This window comes from Bombus fervidus, chromosome 7 (assembly GCF_041682495.2).
Source record: "Bombus fervidus isolate BK054 chromosome 7, iyBomFerv1, whole genome shotgun sequence".
In the NCBI taxonomy this organism is placed as follows: domain Eukaryota; kingdom Metazoa; phylum Arthropoda; class Insecta; order Hymenoptera; family Apidae; genus Bombus; species Bombus fervidus.
Window position 1 is genome coordinate 6,249,984 of NC_091523.1, and position 26,985 is coordinate 6,276,968.

Sequence of the window (26,985 nt, forward strand, 5' to 3'; positions counted from 1 at the left end):
ATTAGGGCATTTTGAATATAACCGATAAATAGAAGATACTTTGAAATAAAAAGTGTCCCATTGAACAATTAAACATTTTTATGAGAACATCAATACAAAAAAAAAAAAAAAATGAGAACAAATATTTCATCTAACGGTGCACTGTGTTAAAACACCTTTTTGGTCCGATTCTTAGCAATTTTTTATCCTAACTGTTTAACATTTCCTTTATAACACTGCAAAATTTTCGTGCTAGGTACGTTTGTCCTTCTTCTGCATTTCGTATCGCATTTTTTATCGAATAAGTATATTTAACGGCTCTGGTGAATGGCACTGTGTGAGGTGCATTGCGAGTGCCATTCTAAAATCTGATACCTTGATTTTTGTTTTTGTTGCTTGTTTATAGAGTATCATCGCGTTTGAAATTGATGTATTTAACAATAACTCTAAAGCTAATTTTATACACCACTTGAGGATTCTTCTATGTAGTGTAGAATATGCTATCATTTGATCTAATAAATCTACAGCACATTATCCTCTGTTGTAATCTACCACTATCATTGGTTTATCACAAGCATAATTTTCTTTGCAGACCTCTACCATTTCAGCCTAATATCTTCTACACGTTTCAACAATATATTCTGCGCATTTTGTTTACTACGAAATAACGAATGCGGATAGTTTGTTGAAATAAACGAAGCCTTGTTATAATATGTCGCTATCAACTGTTACCAAGGCGACACGGTGGTCACCCGTGACCACCAATAAGATAAACGATCCATTGGGGAAGAATGTCGTCTTGCATCATCAATTTATTATTATTTTGCCATTATATGCTTTGAATAATAAAAATACTCCCGTGGCGTCCTGAGCGAAACATGTGATTTCATCGTGGCAGTCAAAGTGTTAAAGAAATTACGTATATTAAGGTGAGATGTAATTTGTAATATACCTAATATTTTTGTAACAAATGAACTCTGTTACATGTATATACAACAAGAAAGGAACATAAATAGAACCGTGTAAATTGTATCTAGGCACGCTATTATATTTTCCGCACAACGCGTGTATAAAGACAAATCGATGAACCGAACGTTCTCCTTGTAAGCAATGGCCGTGGCTAACGCGGCCGAACTTGGTCGATCAAACGAGAAGCAATGCTTCCTCTTCGATGCGGTGGTTTGCTTCTTTCTTCGACGTTGAATATTCGATATTGAAAAATTTACGGCTTCCGTTGCTCCGAAAATCGTTTACAATGTACGTCGTTGACGTTTGGTCGTTCGTCGATTCATCTGCATACTTTATTCGTGAAACGTTCGTTAAATGAACAAAGAACCATGTTCTATATTTTTTTGCTTTACGGAAGAATACATCTTCGACCTATTTCGGACTACAAGCGAAATTTGTAACGTTATGTCAAATCAAGAGTAGGATGTTACACGTTCAAGTGTAAGAAAAAAGAGATTAAATGGCGGAAAATAAAGAAGCTAAAGGCGTGCGTATTTTCGCAAAGCGTTCGATACAGTTCGCCTAATGCAAAAATATTTCGTTTCACTTACCATTCGTTATAAACAAATAACGAAAAAGGGGGCAACGAGTCGAAGCTTAAGCTAACGAATTTTCCAGCTTTCGACTTGGCTGGGGAACAAAATTTGCTCGAAATACCGAAAGCAGCAGAGATATTGGAAACAATGAATTCTTTACCTACCTCTCTTGTACTTTTCACGTCGAAATTTCTTCGTTTCAAGGAAGATTTTCGAAATATACGAGTATGTTTAATCTTGGATGTTTCAAGATGGAAAATTTCATTTCTAGACAAACGCGAAAGGATAAAATGCGATTACATTTGCGTAACGAAATAATTACAAAGAGCTGTCGGGAAGTTAAGTCCTTTGATGGAACAGAAAGGACACCTTCTCTTTTTTCTCCTGGCTTTTGCATTTCTACAAATGCAAATATTTTGGCTAAACATATCACTATCAGTCGGCTGCTTGCTCGCATATTGTATCTTTGCCAAAAACAATGGCGAATTTCGTTTACGAGTTTAATTTCACCTCCGCAGATCGCGGTTTTCGCTCAACCGTATTTTCTTTCCCGAACTCTTTTTCTTTCGCCGTTTTAGTTGAGATTCAGCAGCTGCGGTTTTCTTGCGGTCTCGCAATTTTACCCTAGGAAAAATAAGACGATATCGCGAGATTAAAAATCAATTTTCTATTTTCTTTTTCTTTTTCACAATTGCGTATAACACTTAAATAAGAAGATTCCAGGTGAGTTTCAAATATCACGGGAATTTAAACGTTTACGAGATTCGTGGGGTTATCGGAGCGTGTAAAATTTCAGGTTGCACAATTATCAAAGAAAGTGTGGCAAATCGAATAATTGGACCAGCGTTATTACACCGAGCTGGGCGTGGAGAACGAACGTTATACGCGTTCGAAATTATTCGAAATCGTTGGAATTGCCAGGTGAAAACGTTGGATTTACGACGCGGCGAGAGATAGGCACTTTCTCGGCTCTGATTTCGTCATTATTTTTATCGAGGAATTTTCGATCGTGGAATATTATCAACCGGTAATATTGAACGATGGTTTTAACGATTCTCGGACGAGGATCGGTCAAAAATGACTGGTAGTGGAATCTCGAGCGGATAAACTAGCTCGAGGTGGAATGGTACGCGGGGATAATAGTTTAATGGATTGCCAGACTGTTTGCAGAGGCCGCAAACAAAACATTTCTCCGTGCTTTCTGCCGTTTCGATACAAATAGCGCGATAAATCACAGTACATAACGTTAATAGGATCATGTCGCAACAGGTCTGATTTATTTGTCATGGCCGAAACGAGATTTTTGGTGTTACCAGTGCTCGTTGTCGCGACATTTTCACGTCGAGGATGGTTTCTCGCTTGGATAAGGTCGCTGCTTCTTTCGAGACACCGCTGTCGGGATTTTCCACGTCGAAGCGAAAATCGAGGGAACCGGTAGCAAACAGCCATGTCCCACGATATCAGAAATTCACAGAGAAATAACTTTTAACCACCATCATTTTCTCCAAATAAACGTTAGAACGTCGAATTATTCAAATTTACTTGATTATCATTCTATTTATCGCCTGTATCGTTTACCGCGGTACGATTATTCAAATTTATTAAGAAGGTATAACGGGGCTAAAATTACGTATTTTTCGCTCGCGACAGATAATTTTGACGACAAAAGCGAAAATATATTTACGTCATATACCGTGGCTAATCGTTTTATGATTACGTGCAACAATCGAAACGGCCTATCGCGAGATCTGTAACAACTTTCAATAGTTTTCTTTGCTTAGCAGAGCAACGAGTATTAAACTCGGCGTACCAACAGCAGCAGATATTTTATTGTTAATGGAATCGAATCGCCTATAGCGAAGCTCGTTGATCTAGTGTACTTTAGGCGAAGTGAGTGAGAGCATGACCTTACTCCACGTCAACTCGAGCGTCTTCCAAAGACGCTTTTATACTTTTTACGCTCATCAGAGACCACCTTTGCGCTTCTTTCCTTTTACTTTCGCCTCTGCTTCTAAAGACCCCTCTCTTCTGTTTTCTTCTCCGTCACCTCTTACTTCCACTCGTTTACCATTCCTAATTGTACACTGCCATCCGATAACCCGGTGAAACTTAACGCCGCGTCCATACGACGCATTCCAATTACAACGAAGTTTTGTCATTTCTCCGATCTATCGATCGAATTAACTTGGAAAGTGCGTTGCGCTTATTGCGGTTAGGTTACAAAAGGAATCGTACCGGAAGCATAGACTTTTCACGATCAACGATCGGGTGAACAAAAGGTCATGGACAAAAAGGGATCAATACTTAATTGAATAAAATATATTTTTAAGGAAAAATTTGGAATTTTCCTTCTTATTTAAAATACGCAATCACTTAGTTGCCAACCTAATAGAACCTGCTTGCGTTGCTTTTGTGTGTTTGTCAAGCTTGAACCTATTACAAAATCACTGAAATATTTATGTTTGAACGCAATTGGTAAATGATCAACGGTAGGAGAACATTTAACGAGTCAGGTTCACATTTTGGAGAAATGATATCTCGCGCGTATATTTGCAATTAATGCAACCTTCGTGCAAACGATCGGATGTTATGCTACAAAATTGGATATTGCACACTCTATACAAAGTTATAACAAACACGTAACCATAGCGAAATAACAGAAGATATAATAATAGATATAGTAACGATAAAACTACGATATCTAGTGAAATCTATGTAAAAGATGTGCAATTTTGTGTGATTAAATAACACGATGTATTTATAGGACATTGACAAAATTTTCATTAGAAGTTGAATGATAAAATATTATTCTCTCCAAAAATAAAGCAAGAGAATACGAAGCTTTAAGGTATAATAATTTGAGAGTTATAAAACTCGTGATTATATCTACTTGTGATTGAACTAGGAAAAACGGATGATTTTATTTAAACGATACAAGTTGATGGTAAGAGGTCGATTAATATTAATATCGAATATATTTTGAATAAATAACATTCAATTTAATCTGCGTATCGTAACGCGAGAGAAAAGATTTAAATTTAAAAGTATACCCTGTACGTATGGAAACTATTGAACAGTAACATAGTGGAATTAAGAAAGTCATAATTCTTACGTTTCACGTTTAATTTGCAACTTTATATGATTGTAAATATATTAGTTTGTCTGAAAAGTTTCTTTCGTTTCATAAGATCATAATAGATGAACAAGAACTTCTGTTTTATATTATTTTATTGAATTACTATGATCCATTTCGTTACATTTCCATTATTATGTTCTTGTATAATTCAATAAACTAATACAAAACAAAAAACATTGTGCGTCTGTTATTTCCTTATAAAACGGAAGAAGCTTTTCGGACAACCTAATACATTATGACAGTTTTCATAATAATCCATAAAGTACGTGGTGCTCCTCGGATTCCGGGCATTGCGATAGACAAATAAAAAATTATACATTTTAAACAAAACGATCAAGAGATCACAGTTTTGAGCGGTTCGAAAGCTGGGGACGAAGAGGAGAAAAAACGATACAGAACGTTCGCGACAGAGTTGCAGTTGAATATCTCGAATAAAACATAATTTCGTTATGTCTGTTTAAAAGTAACTATGAAGAAGAATTCGTAGATATCGTATGGATCGAACACAATCTCTTAACCGTCGATCAAACATGTTCATTCTGGAATATAAATCTATTTTCAAGGTATCTTATCTTTTCTTGCACCACTTGGGGAAACCCATCGCCACCATCGTCATCTATCTTACCCGCAAGACCCTGATCCCCGTTGTCGATACCTCGCGATATTTCTCTTCTCGATCGAGTAAAACTTCACCGATACGCTGTACGATCATGGTCGTGAACACGCTGCAAAAACATCATCGACTCGTCGCATGCACTTTGTATTTTTTGCAGGAAATCTTGTAAAATAGATTTCTCGATCGGTGGAGTAATTTGTCGAAGCAGCGCGACGTTCCGGCTCTTCCGTTTTATTTTTCCACGCAGAAATTACGTAAAAAGGAAGGCTTTTCTAACGGCGAGTTCAGCGAGCCACGGAATGCCTGTCACGTTGTATCTTGATATTTTCATGGCTGGATGTTGGAGCGAGCGTGGCACGTTGACGAAATTCCATTTCGCGCTGCGGAACGTGGCCGCGTGGCTCTAAATGAAAGCGATCGTGCCACCGGATCACGGTATTTAACGCTAACAGGCTCGGGCACAAGCTGACGAAACTTCGTTTCGCCAGCCGACGAGGATAGTCGTCGGTGGCGCGACGTGCATCGAGAGCGGACAAATGGCGGATACAGAGGTTTGAAAATAAACTAAGTAGCGCAGCTACGTGTACGCGTACGCGCGTTTCTTGAGAAAAAGGGAATAAATTGGCAGCGACACGCGGACGGGGAAAGTGAAATGGAAGATTAGAGTGTGAAGCAGATCGGAAGGAGAAAGTGACGATGCAAATCGAAGCGCTGAGATGCATAGAGAAGGTAGGAAAAGGCGTATGGAAAGAGCGAAAGGGGCAGAGAGCAGCGACGTGACATTTTGTCGGTCGTAGACAGCCGAATCGATCGTCACGCTTGCCTTTGTTTGATTTAATTGACACAGCGGTAGATCGGTAGATAGGCCGTGCACGTCGCGCCAGTCGAATCAAGCTTCGGAGTACTATCGCGTCGAGCTGGCTGGAATTCTGCCGGAGGCCAGACGCTCGGTGAATATTAGGGGCGATCGAGAGTGCTGAGTAAATTTCATCTTCTATGCTTCCGGCCGGTAAGCTCTTAAGAGCGGCATACATTTAGCGGTGTACGACGAAGAAAGGGACAAGCGAGAGCGAAGAAGCAAAGAAGAAAGGAGAGACGGTTGAGGAACGGCATGGTGTGAGTAATACGACCGCGGGAATAATAAGCCAATATAAATGTAAATGCGAGGAACTGAATATATCTCGTATTTAGTGGTTTAAGTGAAATAACGCGGCCAAGTTACGCGAGATCCTATTAGGACGTGGAATTAGTGGAAAAATTGCCGCGAATTAGACAGCGAAGCGCAATGGAAATAGTATACGCTACTTTTGTCGCCACTTCGCTCACCGGTCGTTCAAACGATCGAGATCGGTCTCGTGACATTAGCTTGAATCGTATCTCGCGCCTGCGATCGCCTAAGTTTGTCGATATTGTGAGCGCACAAACGACTTTTTTATGATTTTACTTTGATTGTGCACAATATCTAATTGAATGTGTGAATGTGAATCGATGTGTACATCATTGTTCAGAACGACAGGAAAAATTAATGGAAAAAATGGAAAGGTTCTATCGGGGAAAGAAGTTCGGTTTTACTTTGCAACTATATCCACGTGCGTCTGGAAAAATCACGCTATGATAGACCTTGATAAATAACGCAACATTTTATTCCGCAATCGTTTTTCTATCCGATTCTGGCCGGCTGAATTATGTAGCAGCCCATGGCCGTAGAAAAAGTTTCAAGTTGAAAGGGAAAATTCAAAACTGAGAGGTCCATAATATTGTGCCTTGGAACACTAATGGTGTTTTGGGTTACAAAACGCTGGAAACGTCTGGAAACGAAAGAACTTTAAGTAGATTGTTTTTGTTATTTTTTGTGGTAACATCCGTTGATATAAATGTATGAACGAGCTCTCTACGAGTTTATTATTCTTTATTCGATTGGTATAGTAGCATTGAGCGAGCGACGATTAAAATTGGCACACATTATCTCTGTACTTGCACTTGTACTTATTTTAATATTTAGTTGGCAACTAAGTGATAGCGTATTTTAAATAAGAGGGAAAATTCCAATATTTGCTTAAAAATATAACTTTATTCAATTAGTTATTGATCGTTTTTGTCGATGACCTTTTGCCATCTTTCAGGCAGTGTCATAATTTCATGTTCATGAAATTTGTGTTTTTGGCCAGCGAAAAACTGAATTAAATATAATTTTGCATCATCAGCATCATTAAAAATTTTACCGTTTAAGGAGATCTCTATGGAACGAAACAAATGGTAATCTGAAGGCGCAAGGTCAAGGCTATATGGTGGATGTGACAACACATCCCAATCTAGTTGCAATAATTTTTGGCGAGTGACCAAAGATGTGCATTATCATGCTGGAAAACAACACCCTTACGATTTGCCATTTCTGCCCGCTTTTCTTGAACTGCATCGCTCGGTTTGGCGAGTTGTTGAACGTACACGTTTGAATTAATCGTTTGGTTTCTTGGTAAAAGTTCAAAGTACAGAATTCCTTTATAATCCCAGCAAACTGACGGCATAATCTTTTTCTTTTTTTTTTTTTTTTGCAAATTCATCCACTTGTTACTTTATAATAAACTAGACTTACTTCGTAATATCTCTAACTGCCAAAGATTTCGCAAAAAGTTGCACAAGTTTGCGAAAGCTTATCCGTTCGCCGTCGCTGTTCGATCTGGCGATATTCGTAGAACCGACGATTTTCAATAAACAGAATTGTTTGATAATTTAAACTCGAGTAAGTAATCATTGCTATCTAAAAATTGTAGAGCGTGTCTGTCACGCAGTGGCGACCCGAGGGTGCGATCGTCAATCTCCTGTCACGAATACGATAGTCCTACGAGCAAGATTATAACACGGCAATTGCCATTGAGCAGGCGACAACGAGACCCTAATTATATACGCTAGTTACGGCTCGTTCGTCATCCCTTCGATCGTGAATTTAGTATAGCGCACGTTTCTGCAGTAGCACGACAGCGTAAAAAATGGCAGACGTGCGTGTCTCTTCTCTAAACATGGACGAATATAAAACGTATTATGCGAATGCTCGTTTTTCCCAAATGTTGGCCAGCAAACACGAAAAGTCTCGTATCAAGCAATCTGACAACCTTCCTAAATTCAAACTCGATCGCTTCTTCGAGTATTTCAAAGAACCTGGTTCCGTGACACGGTCGAACGTAAGTTCTTCTCGTGCGTACATTAGACGCAAACTCGAGCGTCTCGTTATTTAACCGACAAGGTAACGCGATAGCGGCGGATGAACTCGTTCGCGACACGCGCCGTCTCGTGCATCCAACTTTCCCCTATCCCGACGAATCAACTTGCTACGTTACATGGTTAACTCAGAGTTTCGTTAACACGGTGTATTTGGAACGCGGTTAAAATGACGCGTGATTAATGGAAACAGCGGTCGGGAACGGATAATTCGATCCAGCAAATTACTTGGGTCCAAGTTGTACAGCTCCTTGCTTCCACCAACTAACTGCGACCGAACCGGTGACGTATTACCGAATCCAACCGAAAAATCCAATCGTCAAGCGTTAAGGGAATTCGATTAACTTTCTCTCCGTGCCTCTCTGCAAACCGTAGCAGACCTTGAGGATTAATATTCGACGAAACGTTTGTCAACCGGACGTGGTAAACCAGAGTCACCGTAACATGATCGAATCGATATTCGAAAATATGCACCGGTTGATGATAGCGGAGTCGTCGTTTAGTTCTAACGGGATTATCAAACTTTTGTTTACAATATTTTATTCTTTAACACTGGATAGTAGGACACAGAGCATTGAAATTAACACTGGAACTACCACACCAGCCAAATTGGCTGGTTTTATAATTTTATTTTAAAATTCCTACTTCGTGTTATATGTTTTTTCCACAATGATGTAATGACTTTCGCAACGATAACTAAAAGAATAATATAATGAATTTTATTTTGTTTTTTATATATTCAAACTGGAATTAATTTTGTATCAAGGCTACTTATACCAATACCAGTGAAAACGACTGGTACTTGTCAAAGTGTAAAAGGGTTCTGCAATCTGTTTATCGAACCCCAATTAACCAGTTTCCTCGTTTTGTACAACTTTCCACACGTTTTTAAAAATTTTACTGCGTATCATTCGATATGATGATATCAATTATCAGGAAAATTCCGGATCGATCGTTAGATAGCTAGATGCTAATACTAGAAATACCACACAATACAGTTTTATAAATGTGTCAACCCTCATTTAGGGATCCCAGATAGATTAATAATACCAAAAATGTACTACATAATGTGGAATTGCTTCTGTAAGAAATTAATAAATCAATAAATATAAAAATATTCTATCGTTACATATTTTTTAAAGACCAGTCATTTTCACTAGTTTTCGTAGAAATAGCTTCGCGTTAATTATTGGCAGTTCTAGTGTTTAAGACGATAAACGAATCATCGACGATTGACAGACGATGGGTTTAAGTATCGCTGTGGGAAAGATCGATTGCTATCGGCACGGGTCGCGCGTGCCGTGGAGAGGCGGCTACTGCCGTGGCTCGCGAATAAGAAATTACGTTGTAAATGTTCGCGCGTGCCGAGCCTCGTCGTCACTCGTCTCGTGTATCGCGAATACGCCGCTGCAAAGTACATACTCGTAGCAGCAGCCAGTCACCGCATCCATATGCATCGGCCGCTCGTAAAGAACAGCGGTGGCGAAATTAACGGAGGCAAGCTACGCTCCATGGCGGTGGAGGATACGAGCGGCTTGCAAATGCCTTTAGAAAGTTTCGCTCCTTTCCACGTGCCGCGCCGTGTTCCTGCTCCATTGCGATCGTGCGGATACGCTGTAAATATGCGCCAACGTAAATTCAGCCACATTATCATTTTCTGGCAAATTGTTTCGATCGTCGTGCATCGATAGCGCACCGAGGAAAATTTCGCGCTACGCTTACAATCTCGCGGTCTTTGGCTTTGAATCGTAGTCGATGCTGCGCTTCGATAAGCTGCCTTTACCCAAGAACAGTTCGCTTCGTTTGTTTCTTTGATTCGTGGAAATTCGTTTCTTCAAAAACCCATGGAAAAACTAAGAAAGATTTAACAGGTAGAAAAACAGCGAGTTCGCTGTTACGGAGAGAATAAATTTTGATTCGAATAGCCAATAAGGTTTGGTCATCGTCCTGAGAAGCTAGCTATCTGCCTTCTGCTTACAAAGTTCTGTGTATCGAGCACGTACGTCACCATGATATCGAAACGGGGGAGAATAAAGTCGAGGGTTACGATAAATTAGAAAGCGGCACGGTTCAGCTCGCGGCGTGCGGGAAATTTAAGGAAGCAGTTTTTACGTTGGCCGGCGAAGATTGCGAAGGAATGTCCTTCGGCGCACGATTTATAATCCCGGCCCAAGAATATTAGAACCTTTTACGGGCGTTCGTGACCGAAACAAATTAGGCGAGCACTCGAGTGTAACCGTTGCCGACTATGATTCCCGCGGATTGCTGGAAGCCGCAACAACACTGAAAAAAATCCTGATTACGATGGCGACGTTGACATTAGAAGCAGTTTCTTCCCTGCTATCGAGGCCGCGAGTACAATGTACTTAGACAGTGAACGGAAATTTACCGTAACTAACGGTTTACCCGTTGCACTCACGATGCTCTTCAACTGGCAACTTGCACGGTGCGTCGCATGCCACTTGATCGCACGTCAGACTTTTATTTTCCTTATTTCGATAAAGTGCAATTTTGTAACAGTGGCGATGTTTCTATTCTTTCGTCACACGTTGTAAGAATCATCGATAACGAAGAATAACTTTCCATTCGATTCTTACGAGGCACTCGTTACAGATTATTCTTCATTTCGTATTTTATCTTGTATTTTATCTTGTTGGAAATTTGATTTAGCGACCTATCCTGTTCGTCGTTGTCGTCGTACATTTATATTCATGGTGTGCGCGTTTGCTTTTAATATAACATAAATTTATTAATATTCATTGTGTTCTTTCCGTTTACGAATAAAACCGAATATTCAGATAACAGTATATCGCCATATCGAAAAGTGCATTCGTATAATAACGAGAATCGAAATAATTAGTATAAGTTGCAGCTTATACATTTACAATATGCGACGGTGGTTTTAAATTGCAAATAATAAAATCTGCATTAACGTTACAACATTATAATCGCAGTTGCACGGAGATATCGCTCAACGATTTATCTTGTATCGTATTTATTCGGAATTTACCAAACGATATTTTTTTTAATAGTCGTGTTACCGAACGAAATCTTGCAACGAAATTATGAAAGCATAGACGGCTAATTAAGGTGACCATCGTTCATCTTGAAGCGACGTCTGATTAGAGTAATTAACAGCTAACGTACGTCTGTTGTAATCATCCATTCGATAAATTCTATGAAACTCGTTTCTCCTTGTAATATATGGAAATTGCTTGCAGGCCGGGACATACACGGACGTACTTACCTACATGTGCACGCGCGTTGTAAGGTGGAATGTGCTCGTAAAATGGTATAAGGAAGTCGGTTTGGCTGGAATCGTGCATCTTCTAGATCCATCGACTTCCATTCCTACCTTAATGGAATCTTTACCGAATATCTGCAACGAAAATCGGTCGTTTGTTTAGTCGTACGGTTAACAGATCTTGCAACTTTAAATCGCCAGCGACACTGCACACTGATACCTGTTCCTATAGTCCGCCATAGTCCGTGAAACATTTGAAATCTGAAACTCGAATATAATTTCTCGTACGTCAATCGAGAGTAAATGCTTGCTTTTTTCATTACGATTCTATGTTATTAATTAGATTATATTTTTCAGATTACGATATATTATGTGTCGATCGAGTGTGAAAGAAATCTAATTCCGATAGTTTGATAAAAGCTAATTCTACATCGATAAATGCAAACGTTTTTCAACGAAAGTATGTTAAGTAATAAACAAATTCGTACTTATACGATATAATTAGAAATGCTACATATCGAATAGAATTTGAATAGAAGTCGTGTATTTTTACGTTTCCGCAACGCGATTATTTCTCTGGCTTAAATGTCACTCAACTCTTAATCAAATATGAAGTTTACCATCTGAATTATTGTTGCTATACCGTGTTTCTTTACATCAATTACATTAATACACTAATTTCTCTCAAACGTAAGAATACCAAACATAAAAATACTCATTGCAGGCCGATAGTTTATTCGTTGCGATATTTTTCTTTCTTATAAATATCACGATTCCTGTTGTTTATTGTGCTTGAGGTGCTTCTATTTCCCTTTTACAATTTACAATTAATATATATTATATTCGTGAATAAAATTACAAGATTTGCGACAATTTTCCGCGCGTTGAAAGCATGACGTCAGGATTATAACTCTTGCTGTATAATGATCGAGTTCAGTGATAAGGAGACGTCGACTACTTAACCCCTACGAATCGGTGAACATAGTATATAGTAGTCTAAAAATAATGGACACTTTGCACGCAGCAACATTGTATAATTAACGCCACTACTATACTTACTATATCTACGAAAACACAGTGTAAGAAAGTTAGCGAAACATTCCAGTAGAACGACAACGATTTATGTGATTATTTTTACGCTAAAAATCAAACAGCACCGAGATTCGCGTAAAACTTAAATACAAAGTAAAAATAAATACGTGAAACAATCGATCGTCGAATATTAAAGGATTAATCCTTTGCACTCCTATGTCGAATGTGACTCGATATTAGTTTTTATCTCAGGAACTCCTTTGTCGAGTTCCACTCGACATTTTTTCAGTCCCATCTTTTTTTGTGAAAAGAAAATCAGGATTGCATCCTGGAAATTGTTTCAAGATATATCATACACTTAGAAATTACAAAATGCAACAATAGTGTGAATAAAACTGGTATTTAAGTCAATTTGTTTCTTCCTTTATTTATTTAAATTGTCTTATTTTTTAGTTCAAGTAAATTTCAGATAAAACACTTAAAAGCATTAGGAGCTGCTGCTAACGAAATTAAAATAAAATTCGGAGTGCAAAGGGTTAAAGGAGACTGGGGGTTGGGGGTGCGGTACATCTTGGAAGAAAAAGATCGTGTAAACAACACTGAATAATATTTTAACGATCGTCTTGTATATTTAAATTCAGCGTAATATTCTGGCGCAAAAATAAAGTTGAATTTTTTTCATTTAAACGTGGTACATGTTAACCTTAAAGAAAAAAAAAAAAAAAGAAAAAACCAAAAATGTTGGACCGTTGCGTAGAAATTAATACACAGCGATTTTTTAATTTTTGTATCTTTATATAAGTGAGATAAAAATTTATATCTCGCAGCGAGAAAATGCCCTTCTCCCAATAAACAAATGTCACATCGACAAATTTGTTTGAAACAATTGTAACTTATCGCGACTTACTTGCAGCGCCGTATGCTGTAACGTACGGTTATCTATCGTCTATTACGTGGGCAATATATTAAGTTGTCCGAAAAGTTTCTTTCGTTTTATAAGGAATTAATAGACGCGCAATGTTTTTTGTTTCATATTAGTTTATTGAATTATGCACAAACATAATAATAAAAATATAACGAAATAGATCATATCTAATTCAATAAAATAATATAAAACAGAAATTGTTGTTCATCTATTATCACTAGAACTACCCATAGTTAACACGAAGCTATTTTTAAGAAAACCAATCAAAATGACTGGACTTTAAAAAATACGTAATAATAGAATATTTTTATATTTATTGATTTATTAATTTCTTACAGAAGTAATTCCACATTATGTAGTACATTTTTGATATTATTAATTCATCTGGGACCATGATCACTAAACGAGTGTTGGCACATTTATAACATTGTAGAACCAGCCATTTCGACTGGTGTTGGTATAAGTAGCCTTGATACAAAATTCAATACATAATTCAATAAAATAATATAAAACAGAAATTGTTTTTTATCTATTATCATCTTATGAAACGAAAGAAACTTTTCGGACCACCTAATAGTAAACGATCTTTTTTAACAACATTCGACACAGTTGTATCTGTCTCATACTCTAAACGTGGAAACTCGCAGTTTTATTAACGTCCGGATAGTTGAAAGGCACGGATCATAATAAACGTCGTTTATTAACGACAATGTTTAATTGATGGAGTTGTTAACGTCGGTACACAGAGAAAGTACAGCGTGATACATTTTCAAAATAACAACGATAAATATAAGTACGAAGATATAAGGTAGGTTCGAACGGAACGTCTCGTTCTATTTTCAAACGGAAACCCTATGAAAAGCGAGGCAATAACCGTGGAGAAACAAAGCAGCTGATGAAACTCTATATAGATCAGGTCGTACGAACGATAAACTCGTTGTAGAACAACACGTTCGATCGTTTGTATCTATCGCACGTGTTCTCGCGCCTGTTTGGTGAAAAACGCGGTAACACTAAACGCAACGATTTTTCATTTAGCGTAGGACTGACGATGCATTTATTCCGATGAAATGCTTATTCATCGACTCGTGAACGTACGACGTGCGTTCGTTCATTCATTCGACCATGATCGCCCGTGTGTTTCAAGTTCCCTCGAATTTCCTCTAGGCGCTTGCACGCCTATTTTATATTGTACGCGTTTTCGACGACGCTCATAGATCGTCATTTGGTATAAAAAGCTCGGTCTTTTAAGAACACACGGAGATAAATGTGGAGAAAAGTTGTATTTGATTGCGGGTTGCAAATCTGATACGCTTTGCTTTGTGCCGTGAATGTAATCCATACTAATACTTACTATTTAACTTCGTATCTTTCACTTTCTCTCCCTCTCCCTCTCTCTCTACGTTTCAGTAATTAACAACTTGTCGCTCGCTAAATCATTTAATCTGATCGGACTGTGCCGTTTGACGTGCCACCTTTTCTCTCCGTAGACGCACAAATTAAAGAAGAAAAAATCCAATTGCTCGTGTCCGTTTTCGTTTTGTGTTATTTATCTCGCTGGGAACTGTATCGGACGTTTCTGCGAATGAAAAGAAAGAGAAAAGAAAGTGGTGCGTAAATTACCGAGAGAGGAAAATCTTCGTTTTTCGCCGAGCGATCCGAGCCACGACGTTACGAGCGCTGAGACACTCGTAAATGGAGTAATCCTTTGAATTCTTTTAGGACGGCTTTAGTTGTGTATCAGACAGCGTACGAGAAGTACATTGCACGTCTAGAGAGAAACGGTTATAAAGAAAAACCGAATACAAGAAGCTTTTTATTCGAGACGCAAGCAGAAACGGAAATATGCGTAATATTGTGTTGCGCGTTACAGGACTTGAAAGAAAATATAGTTAGAACGGGGAACGGTTAAACCAGCGACGTAATTTATAAATTCAATTTTAAGGCAGATTGGGGAGGATTGACGCGTAGGGAGCTCGATACAGTTTTATTAGGTTGTTCGAAAAGTTACTTTCGTTTCATAAGGTAACACTAGAACTACCACACCAGTCAAATTGGCCGGTTTTAAATTAAAATTCCTACTTCATATTATATCTTTCCCACAATGATGTAATGACTTTCGCAACGATAACTAAAAGAATAATATAATGAATTTTATTTTGTTTTTTATGTATTTAAACTCAAAATAATTTTGTATCAAGGCTACTTATACCAACACCAGTCAAAATGGCTGGTTCTACAATTTTATAAATGTGACAACCCTCGTTTAGTGATCGTGATCCCAGATGAATTAATAATGTACAAAAATGTACTACATAATGTGGAATTGCTTCTGTAAGAAATTAATAAATCAATAAATATAAAAATATTCTATTATTACGTATTTTTTAAAGTCCAGTCATTTTGATTGGTTTTCTTAAAAATAGCTTCGTGTTAACTATCGGTAGTCCTAGTGATAATAGATGAACAACAATTTCTGTTTTATATTATTTCATTGAATTAGGTATGATCTATTTCGTTATATTTTTATTATTATGTTCGTGCATAATTCAATAAACTAATATGAAACAAAAAACATTGTGCGTCTATTATTTCCTTATAAAACGAAAGAAACTTTTCGGACAAACTGATATAAAGTCATCGAAATTACAGGTAGTTGTTTCCGATATTTAAGTACGCTATCCGATATCGATAAATTTCAATTCGTGAAAACGTTAATTATTCACGAATGCGTTTAAATTGGTATAAATTTTCCAGTTGGTAGATTAAAAATACACATTGGTAACCGACTTGAGAAATCTTTTTGCAGTCGGAATGATTTCTAACGAGAGAGAGCGTATTACGTTGTTCACCGATTTCAACGAAACTTTGTGTATAGTTAAGTAACTGTGAAAATCTCGCGTTCGATCATTTGTCTGTTATCCTGTGCGTGAAATATTCGTAAGACCGTTTATTCGTTTGAAAAAGCAGAATGTTGTAAATTAAGAATAGCGCGTGTCACTTTATTAGGAATCGAAGCTTTGAGTATTGTTTCAATGGAATTTGCCTGGTTACGGAAAATGGACGACTGAAAGCAGCACCGGGTTTTTTTTTATTTATTAAATCCTTAAACATTAAACATTAGATTAATTAGAAGCGCGATTATAAATTCCACCTTTGTCGTCTCTCTACCCAAAAGCACGTGTTTCCGCATCTCCTAAAAAGTAAGCTTCAGCGAACTGTTCGTAGACGTTCGTTGAATTTTAAAAAGAGTTGCAAAAGGAACGAAGACGAAAGAGAAAATTAAAGATATAATAATACGATAAAGATAATATAAAGATAATATGAAGACACGATGTTTAATCACGTCTCAGTATCACGCATCATCGTATAACATTTCGTCGTATGTAATAAGTAAATCACGTCATCGCGATTACTTTTGAATTCGTGAAAGATCATTTTCTAAAAGCCGCGTAGATCTCGTTATCCAGGAATCAAGGGGACACAAGCTGAACCACGTAAATCAAGTTCAGTCGCTGCCAAGTACACAAAAATACGGGCTCTCTCCATCCTGTCGTACGCTACGGAACTCTTCAAACTCATAAATTCGTGGTCGGTCGATTACTCGACTCTTACCATACTCCGACCATTTTTCCTCTCTGCTTGCAACGATTCGCGGCACTCTCTCCCCGAACATCTCTAAAAGTGTCGAGCGCAGAGCCTTCTCGATCCCTGCGAACTTCCCCATTCAGAGGATGATTTCTACAATCGGACGAGCACCGATCAACGCTCCTATGGTCCCCTCTCTGGCGTCTGGCGAGCACAGCCGAGTCTTTATCGTGGCTACGTTTGTGGACTGTGTGCATGAAAAAGTATAACGTGAATAACCGTGTGGTGAAGGGAAGAGAAACGGACAGATGGAGAGGAAAGAGACGAGGGGAGCAAGGGAGACGGAGACAGAGGAAAAAGGAGAGGAGAGAAAAGTGGCTCGCGCGCGATGCAGCATGCAGCGTGTGTACCAGCATGGAGCGTGCACCAGATACGGGGACGGGTAGCAGGTTGAGAGGAGGCCAGCAGAGGAGAAACATCGAACGGAGAGGCCGAGTCGTAAAACGTTATAGCGCAAGAAGTAGCCTACTGGCAGCAGTTGCGAGTGAGAGGGCTTTAGCAGGGCGAGAAGGGTTGAGAATGGAGGAGAAGGCAGCCACCACAGAGTAGGCGCGCACCGCTTGATCGTCGACCAAGACCTGAGAGACACTCTGCCGCAATCTCTTACGCGTGTGTTCTTTCTCTTCGCTTCTGCATAACCGTTTTCTTTCCCTATCTTCTTCCTCTCCATCTGCCTCTTTTTCTTGCCGGTGATTTTTTTTCTCCTACCTCGTAACTCTTACCTGCTTTCCGTTCCACCGTTCACTGTTTATCTCTCTTTCCTCCGGCTAGTCCTCCTACGCTCCTCATCCGTTCTTCTCTTCTTCTTCTTTTTTCGAGCTGGTCTTGTTTGACCAAGACGTTGCTTCTCTTTTTTCTTCTTATAACCCGTTTTCCAACACTCTCCTTGCCCCGGCATCGTGCACGAGTGGTGGTTTCCTCGGACTTTTTACTCCCTTCGTCGACTTACTCTTTCTCGTCTTCGATCTGTTTCTCCTACTCGCAGCTGTCGCAGCGAGTCTCTTTCTTCTTTCGTAGGTCAGTTTTCTTACGCGTTAGATCACGCGTAGCCGTAAACGTAGCCGTTCCTGCTGCGTTCTATCGTACGTAGCAAGTGACGAGCGAGCTCTTCGTCCATTGAGACGCGCTGCATCGCCGCCGATACACCCACGCATCTATATCTGGCGTATAAATCTAGCCGCGTGGGAGTGCAGCCATCCGGGGGACGACGTATACGGGCAAAATCCATTCATGGACGTAGGACGCGGGCTGGGAAGCGCGAGTATACGCGAGTATACGCGAGTATGACGTGGCGTTTTATAAGGCGGTAAAACGCGCCGTAATCAGCAGGAACCTTGAGAGAGAAGCACGCCAGGCCCGATATATAATGGGCAGCGCGACCAATGAACATTCTGCTGCAAATCTCCCGTTTGTGTGTAATTTTTGACGCGGGCATATAGGGCTTCGATGACTCGAGCACGAAGGGAGAAACAGCGATTCTTTGGGGATCGCGAAGAAACGAATCGACGCAACGGGCCTCGCCTTTCGTTCGTCACGGTGTTAGTCATCGCTTCCGATCGTTATCGTTCCACGGAATCGCCGTTCTCCAAACGTAATCGCCCGGGGGATGATTTATCGTCTGCTATTATCGTGGGTAAATGGAGGCGCGTTTGACGAGAAGTCGGATTTGGATTTTGAGTAAATTATGCGCGAAATTGGCGAAATAGACCGCGTGTAACCTTGCATGTACTGTACGCGTTATAATAGTCGTCGAACTAGATTCGATGACGCGTAACTAATTCCACGTTCCGTTTAGCTTCGCGCTAATCATCGTTTCTTTGTTTTTTCCTTGCGACCGTTTCGCTTGCGTTTCAATGTGTCTTCTAATTCACTTCCGACGATACAACGTTTCAAACGTTTTACAGTTTCCTCGTGTACTTTCTACAATTTTTATTTTATCGATGAATTACGCTTTTTAGCACGACAGGATACATATGTCGTGTGACAAGAACAGCGATACAGCTATAATGGACAAGAGGCAGCAGATTTGTGGTGGAACTACTTTCTCAAGAAATCCGTTTGATCTGTTTCAGGCGAGGTGATTGGCCAGCGGTTCCTGGGAAACGAGAGCCACGTGGAGCACTTCAAGCTCTTAGAGCGCGCGACCACTTCTATCCTGATTGGCGCCAGGTAATTGTTACGTGATTCGATTCTTTACCGATCGTTGCTGCTGTTGGCGCGCCGTGCCGCCAAGGGTCAGCAGATGGTCATCGGCTATATTCCCGTCGTTCGATCCGGGTTCCCGTCGAGTCACTCCCTCGATTACGCGGCACCAAGCCCGATGACGCGGTTCCACCCTCGCACAACCCCTTGTGACGTGTCCTCTTTCATTTTACATGAGTCGTATTCCCTTGAATCGATCCGACCCGACCACCACCAGTCTTTTTCATATGAAATAAATTGCTTTCAATTACCGACACGAGCGAATAGAACGGAAAAAACGCGAGGCAATTGTCGAGGTGTACCGTGATCGTCTCCTTTCTACCTTCCTTTCTTCCTACTTACCACCTGTTCTGTCTTGCATTCTTCATCGCTCGTCGAGTCTTTAACCCTTTTGTATCTGTGAACGAGATCGTTTTCGCGAAACAGTGTGGCGAAGCGCTTTGTTTCCGACGTAAACGGTTAAAAGCGAAATCAATTGTCGTGGTGTGGAAAAAGTAATCTGGAGAAAGTAATTATAAGTAATCGAGTTAAGAAATGTGTAATTTTTAAATTGTCGCAGTGAAGATACTTAGGAGAAGATAAAACAGCACTGGATTATATATTTTAATAATTATCACGTCGTTGTGGGTACTGTTGTTCTGCTGCGAGGTAGCTTGACTCAATTAGATCTCGGGCTTATTAACGTTTATCAGAATATAATTGCATTATGTTAATAAAATGCAATAACGTGGACGATATTTCAGAACGTAAATTTTAAAGCATTTCTTAAATTAATATGTAAATCGATTGGAATTGAATTAAATCGAATTAAAATTAATCGAGTTAATTTATCATGCATTATATATTGTAATAAGATTCGCGTGGTATTTTAAATAAATATTAATATAATAATAAATTCAGTAATACCAATCAATTTCCTTTGATTCTTATTTTTAATTTTTCCGCAAATTTCAAAAGATACCGGTAACTGTATCAAAAATTTCGCACCACTTTAAATATCGAATTTTTTTACAATCACAAAAGCTCAAGGTGCTTTGAGATAAATGTTCGCGGTAAAGGAAAAGTGTGTAATCGGCGAATACGAAAAGGATATGCATACGTGTATAAACGGAATAAAGGCGATATAATCGATATATTGATTATATCGAAACTCTAGTACGACCAGTAACTGGCAAGATGAGAAGCGCGAAAGTACCTATGAAAGGAAAGAGAAAGAAAAAGCGGAGAAGAAAATCGTAAATCGTAATGGTCGCACCGAAGACCACTGAATTTCGGCAGACTATATTTTACGTTTTCGAGTTTCACCGGTGATGTATTTCCTCGCTATGGACCACCGTATTTCGCTGCTTTTAACGCGTTCTTAACGCTTTTCTAGCGTGAATATTTTTCACTTTAAAGATTAAAGTCTGTCGAACAAAGCACGAAAGAAAAGGAAGATCGAATTTTCCAAGATTAAATTTTTACGTTTCGAATTGCATGCTTTTACTCTCTTGAATATAACCGTTCTCTTGATCCCATTAATCTCTTTGCAGTTTTTACATCTTTCTTGTCTCTATCGTCTGTTTAAAAACTTCAGCTTTTTTTCAGTTTTGATTCGTGGAAAAGTATAAAGGAAAACTGCTTTTCAAGGATGTAACGTTTCTCTAAATTCATTAAAGATATTAACCTTCGTATAACCTCGAGAATGACAGACGAAATTAACACGTTGTTCCGTGTGGGAGGTAAAATAAAGTTCTTTTTTTAAACAGACGAAAGATGTGTTTATGAAGAGATAGAAACTGAAGACTGGCAAGTCTCCGTTAAGATCACCTCTCTAATAACTTCAATAGTGAGAGTGAAAACAAAAGAAAATACGAGAAGTACTTATCCTAGCGATCTCGAGTTTTATCAACGCAATGCTGGCCAATTGTCTTTAAAATAGACGTTGTATTATCCGCGATAGTCGTTGCATCACGTAATCGTGGATTTTTCCGAACGACGCGACAACGATGTCAGAGTCATAAATTAGCGATAGAAAAACCAAGGAGGTCTGACGAACATTCCGCGGGCCATCGAAACAACAACGTAGAGAGTATTCCAGTGTCAGAAAACAGTAACAGCATGGCCATCTCTGACCTGGGCCCCGGCGACACCTTCGGCGACACCCTCTTCATAAGAGCCAAATTCATGGTATATAAACCTTCCCAAAATCAGCTCTCCAAACACTCTGTTCTAACATTCTTAACACATTGCGTACAGTACTCCCAGGGCCCGCACATTTTTGAACAGTCAGGCACACTGATCCAGAAACAGAGCACATCACAAAAATAGAAAAATAAATAAATAAATAAAAGCAACGAGATAAATAAATAAAAGCAACGAGATAAATAAATAAAAGCTATGCTCAGTAAATGCAACATATTACATTTACACTAAGAAAACGGAAATCACCAAAAATCCAATATAACATAAACAAGGCAAGTTAATACCTAGGACTCCACTTAGACACACAACTTACATGGTAGCAACATACTAAATCAATTATAGACAAAATACATCACCGGTACATACATCAGCTCTTGAAATTCTCTGTTATAATTCCGAACCGTCACTCTGTTGGATTCTTACGATAAATTTTTGTACTGTATCTAAGGTTCAATTCTTTACCTTATTTGTGAAACGTTCGAACTGAGACGCGAGGAGATCACCGATGATCTGTCAATTTCGTGATTTCTTGTGTCTCTTACGTGACACTGTCACAGATGCATAACTATAAGCAAAATTCACTGCAGTGGCACCGACAGTTTTTTGCAAATATCTTGGAAACTGAAACCGAGCGATGGTTATATGCAAAGGTATAAAATATAATAATAAATATATAATAAATACATAAAGTAATAAATACAAAAATATTGTGTAAATATATATCTAATAAATATATAAAGGTTGATTCAAAATTTGATTTCTACAGCATATTAAAAGATTATTGAAGTCGGCGAGAATGGTATGATTCCGAACAATTACGCAAATTTTTAGCTGATGACATATTTAAGCCCAATAAATCAATGACGTGATTTCTTGTGTCTCCTACGTGACAACGACGCTATAATATGTTTCTAATAGAACGTAACGCGTGATTTCGATGTGTGGCAGCATCGAACGCTACAGATGCAATAACGAATCGATATCAGCTTGCGTAGTGTACGATTCAAGGTTTGCAATTTAGAGCCGCGAACGATTGGTATGGCAGTTGAGCGAATAAATCACGCTCGATAGTTAGTCGCTGTTACAATGTAACAGTTATTACTACGGTGTACGTTGGATAATTTGTTCGGCTAACCGATGTAACAATAATAACAAGCCCGACGTTTTGCCTTGTTAACTATCGTAGAGGCCATTGTGAGGAGACGGTACAGAAACTTGGATCGTAAGTCTCTGTTTTTCCAAACAATTCCACATCGATCTAGATTAGCTCGAATTTTCCGGTGCAAGCTTCGTTTGAACTTTTCCTTTCGCGATTACCGCGTGTCTCGGTGATTTCAATGGTAGAAAGTTGGAGCTTGTGAATGGGGCACAGATATGATAATGCTCATTATATTTTAATGTATCGTTGTTTCATGAGAAACGAGATCACGGTGTTTGCTGGCGTTCGTATCTGATCGTTTGGGAATCGTATTCAAAGGATTTCTTCTCTCGTGGAAATTTCTATTAACTTCTTGTCTTTTCAAACGTTGGAAAACGAAACTGTGATCGCGCCAAGGAGAACACGGCGTTTTCAGAAACGCAACGTTTGCTTGGAAGAAGTTGTTAATCGACACGGTAACGTGCTTTTTCTTTTCATGCTTTTGTTATAGAGTCGCTACGTGTGCATTCGGCGTTGCGTTTTATCTCCAACGACTACGGAATTGGATTGCAGAAAGAAAAAGAAAAGATACGAAGTAGCGATGTTATACCCGTAAATCGATTCTCTTTGATCACGTCGCAAACTTGCATACATGTTCTTACGAAGATTTAAACTCGTTCTAAGCTGTCGGACGTAACTGTCAGTTAGTAGAAAATTATTCGAAGCGAACAAATTTGCGACCGCAACGCAGTCATAAAATATCAGTCAATGCTGCTGCTTTAGTATCGTATTATATTAGTATTATTATTAAATATTTAACGCAAATAGGATAGTGTGGGGAAAACGGTTCGTTAAATTTACCAAATAAATCTTATTACGTGTAATTACGTTAGTAAACGAAAAAAAATACAATAACAAGAAATCAAGATAACTGAGGACTATTTGAAGACGCGATCTTTATCGTCCGTAATCCAACAAATAATAAGAGATAAAGATAAGAGAAGACAATTTAGTAAATGATATTTGATATTAAACACGTGATTGCTTGAAACGAATGCATTTAATTACGTGTTAATTATTCGGCTAATCGTATCGATATCGCGCAACAATAACCACGGTGTGCGTAAGCACGTGCATTGTCCAAGTAACATAAATTTTTGCGTCGTTATTATTTTCATTCGGATTGAATGACTTTATTTTTCCGCTGTAGTTCGAGTATCGTGTGGCGTTTTCAGATAAAGCGATGCTTTTGTCTCGCTGATATATATTTCGAAATTGCACCGGTGTTAACTTCAAAATAACTTTTATTTTTCCACCCAACGTGTATTTCTTCTCTAGTTTCCGTGCGACCATCTTTCAGTACTGCGATCGCAATTAACAACGGGAACAATTACATCGCGTTTACCACGAAATTATAAACGTAATGATATCTTTTTAACACTTTGACCGGCCAAGGTCTCCTGTGACGCTACGGTGGTCATTGGCGACCGGAGCGCTTGAACTTCTTACGATTGTAAAAATTGAATGAGAATTGACAGTTAGGGTATTTTGAATATAACCGATAAATAGAAGATACATTGAAATAAAAAGTGCCCCATTGAACAATTAAACATTTTTATGAGAACATCAATACAAAAAAAAAAAAAAATGAGAACAAATCTTGCATCTAACGGTGCACTGTGTTAAAACACTTTAAACATAAATGTGGCTGATCAATATAATCTGGACAATAGGTGATCACCTTTTTGCTCCGATTCTTAGCAATTTTAACGTTTTTTTATAGCACTCTGCACAATTTTCGTGCCAGGTACGCTTGCCCTTCTTTCTTCTGCATTTCGTGTAGCAATCTTTGTCGAATAAGTATATTTAACGGCTCTGGTGAATGGCACTGTGTAAGGTGCATTGCGAGTGCCATTCTAAAATCTGATACCTTGATTTTTGTTTTTGTTGCTTGTTTATAGAGTATCATCGCGTTCGAAATTGATGTATTTAACAATAACTCTAAAGCTACTTTTATATACCACTTGAGGGTTCTTCTATGTGGTGTAGAATATGCTATCATTTGATCTGATAAATCTACAACACATTTTCCTCTGTTGTAATCTACCACTACCATTGGTTTATCACAAGCATAATTTTTTTTGCCGACCTCTATTTCAGCCTAATATCTTCTACACATTTCAACAATACATTCTGCACGTTTTGCTTACGACGAAATAACAAATGCGAATGGTTTGTTGAAATAAACGAAGCCTTGTTAGTTGACGTCGCTGTCAACTGTTACCAAGGCGCCACGGCGGTCACCCGTGACCCCCAATCAGATAAACGGTCCATTGGGGAAGAATGTTGTCTTACATCATCAATTTATTATTATTTTGCCATTATATGCTTTGAATAATAAAAATATTCCTGTGGCGTCCTGAACGAAACGTGTGATTTCGACGTGGCAGTCAAAGTGTTAAAAGCTAAAGGTGGTGATCATTGGGCGTTATTACCTGTCATCCATTATCAATCTATCGGTACATAATTTCTAATTCATCTTTTCGATGGAACTAAGGCTACTGAATTAATTAGTATTATCTTATTACACATTCAGTTTTTGATTAATCTTATTCGTCGAAAAATATCGACCATTCTTTCGTTGCATACTTAGTACTACTCTCTTTAAAGTAATAAAAACAAGTGAGTTGCAAAAATCTGGAGATTGGCCGAGCGATTAGACCATTAAGGAAAAGTAGCAAGCAACTTTGTCGTTGCGATTAAATAAACTAATTGCAGTGAAACGCGGCTAAACGAAGTTTCCAAGTTGCGTTACGTGTGACATATTAAAGGCGATGCATTAGGGCTGGCTTAATACCTGTTCTAACTTAATATCGAACTTAATTAATTTAGCTTGAAACTTATCGCCTCGCGTCTAATACAAACACGTTTGATTGAAAGTCAAAACGTCAAAGATAAAGCACTTAGATTTTTAATTCGATTGAAAAGTCAATTTATCTTGCTCGCGCCGTTCAATGCTGTTCCAAAATGGTCTTCAACTTGATAGGACATTCATATTTCAAGATAATATCCTCTTCAAGGAACTTATCTGGATTGCACTTTAGGTAGATGTTCAAATAGAAATCTTAAGCAAGATTGGGACGGGGAAGGGATTAATATTTTGTAAATTTATGGCCTATGGAGTTTTATGACTATACAGACTCGTGCAAACGTTCTGCCTCTTTGTGTATCAGCAGCAGTCAGTCAAACAACAGCAGACTGATTATTTGCGCTTCGGTAGAAAAAGATGTAGGACACGATCGAATCAAAGATGATTCATATTTCTAGTATCGTAAACGACATGACATGGCGCGATGCTTTTATTATTCATCAACATTCCTGCTGTGCAAATGTTCTTAGAAATATGAGCTTCGCTTCTTCTCTCTTTCGGTGTTTAATATTTCAGCGATTCGTAATTCGCATACTTAACCAGAGCAAGTTTTTCGAAAGTAAACTCTTCTTTTCCTAAGGCAAAAATCTATACTTTCCTATGATAATTTGATAATCTATGAAAATCCTTGAAACACTCTCGATCCAAGATTTCGGACAAATGCGGAAAGGAAAGGACAAATCGAGGGATTACGCCGAGGCCAAAAGTTTATCCCCGTTTCGCGAGAAGCATCCGAGCGCTTTTGCTCGATTTTCAACCGTCGTTGTTCCATCAGGCTGATAGTAATTACTAATGTTTATCCCGCGTCCAACTCGAGATCGTTCGAGGGCGAAAGAATGCTAGATACGAAGAGATTAGGCGAAAGATTTACGAGGCAAACACTTAACGTTACGTTTCGTGTTTTTTTCTCTGTTTCAGGAACGCCATTTACAACATAAGCCTGCACGACCTAACGGAGATTGTCGATCAGGTGAGTGAAATGCTTAAAAACTCGAAACTCGATAAAGAACGATCGAATGAATTTGGATTACGTTGCTCTTCTTGAAATTCTCCGGCTACGAGAAGGGCGAACGATCATCGCAAAAGCTTCGTAGAGCGGTTTGTCAGAAACCGAAACAAATTCCTATTGCCAGATTTCAAATTACGGTTTTATCCGATTTATATGTAGCGAGTGTTTTTAGTACCGCGGAAT

General features: G+C 38.7%; 1 protein-coding gene across 3 annotated transcripts in view; it reads left to right on the forward strand.

Annotated features, from left to right (window-relative positions):
* Positions 1-26,985, forward strand: part of LOC139989066 (semaphorin-1A) — a 368,578-nt gene that overhangs the window by 120,051 nt on the left and 221,542 nt on the right. For all 3 annotated transcript variants that reach the window (XM_072006980.1, XM_072006978.1, XM_072006979.1), the window contains exons 3-4: positions 19,413-19,509; positions 26,712-26,763. In XM_072006980.1, the coding sequence (XP_071863081.1) occupies positions 19,413-19,509; positions 26,712-26,763 (149 nt within the window). The remainder of the gene's footprint in view (positions 1-19,412; positions 19,510-26,711; positions 26,764-26,985) is intronic.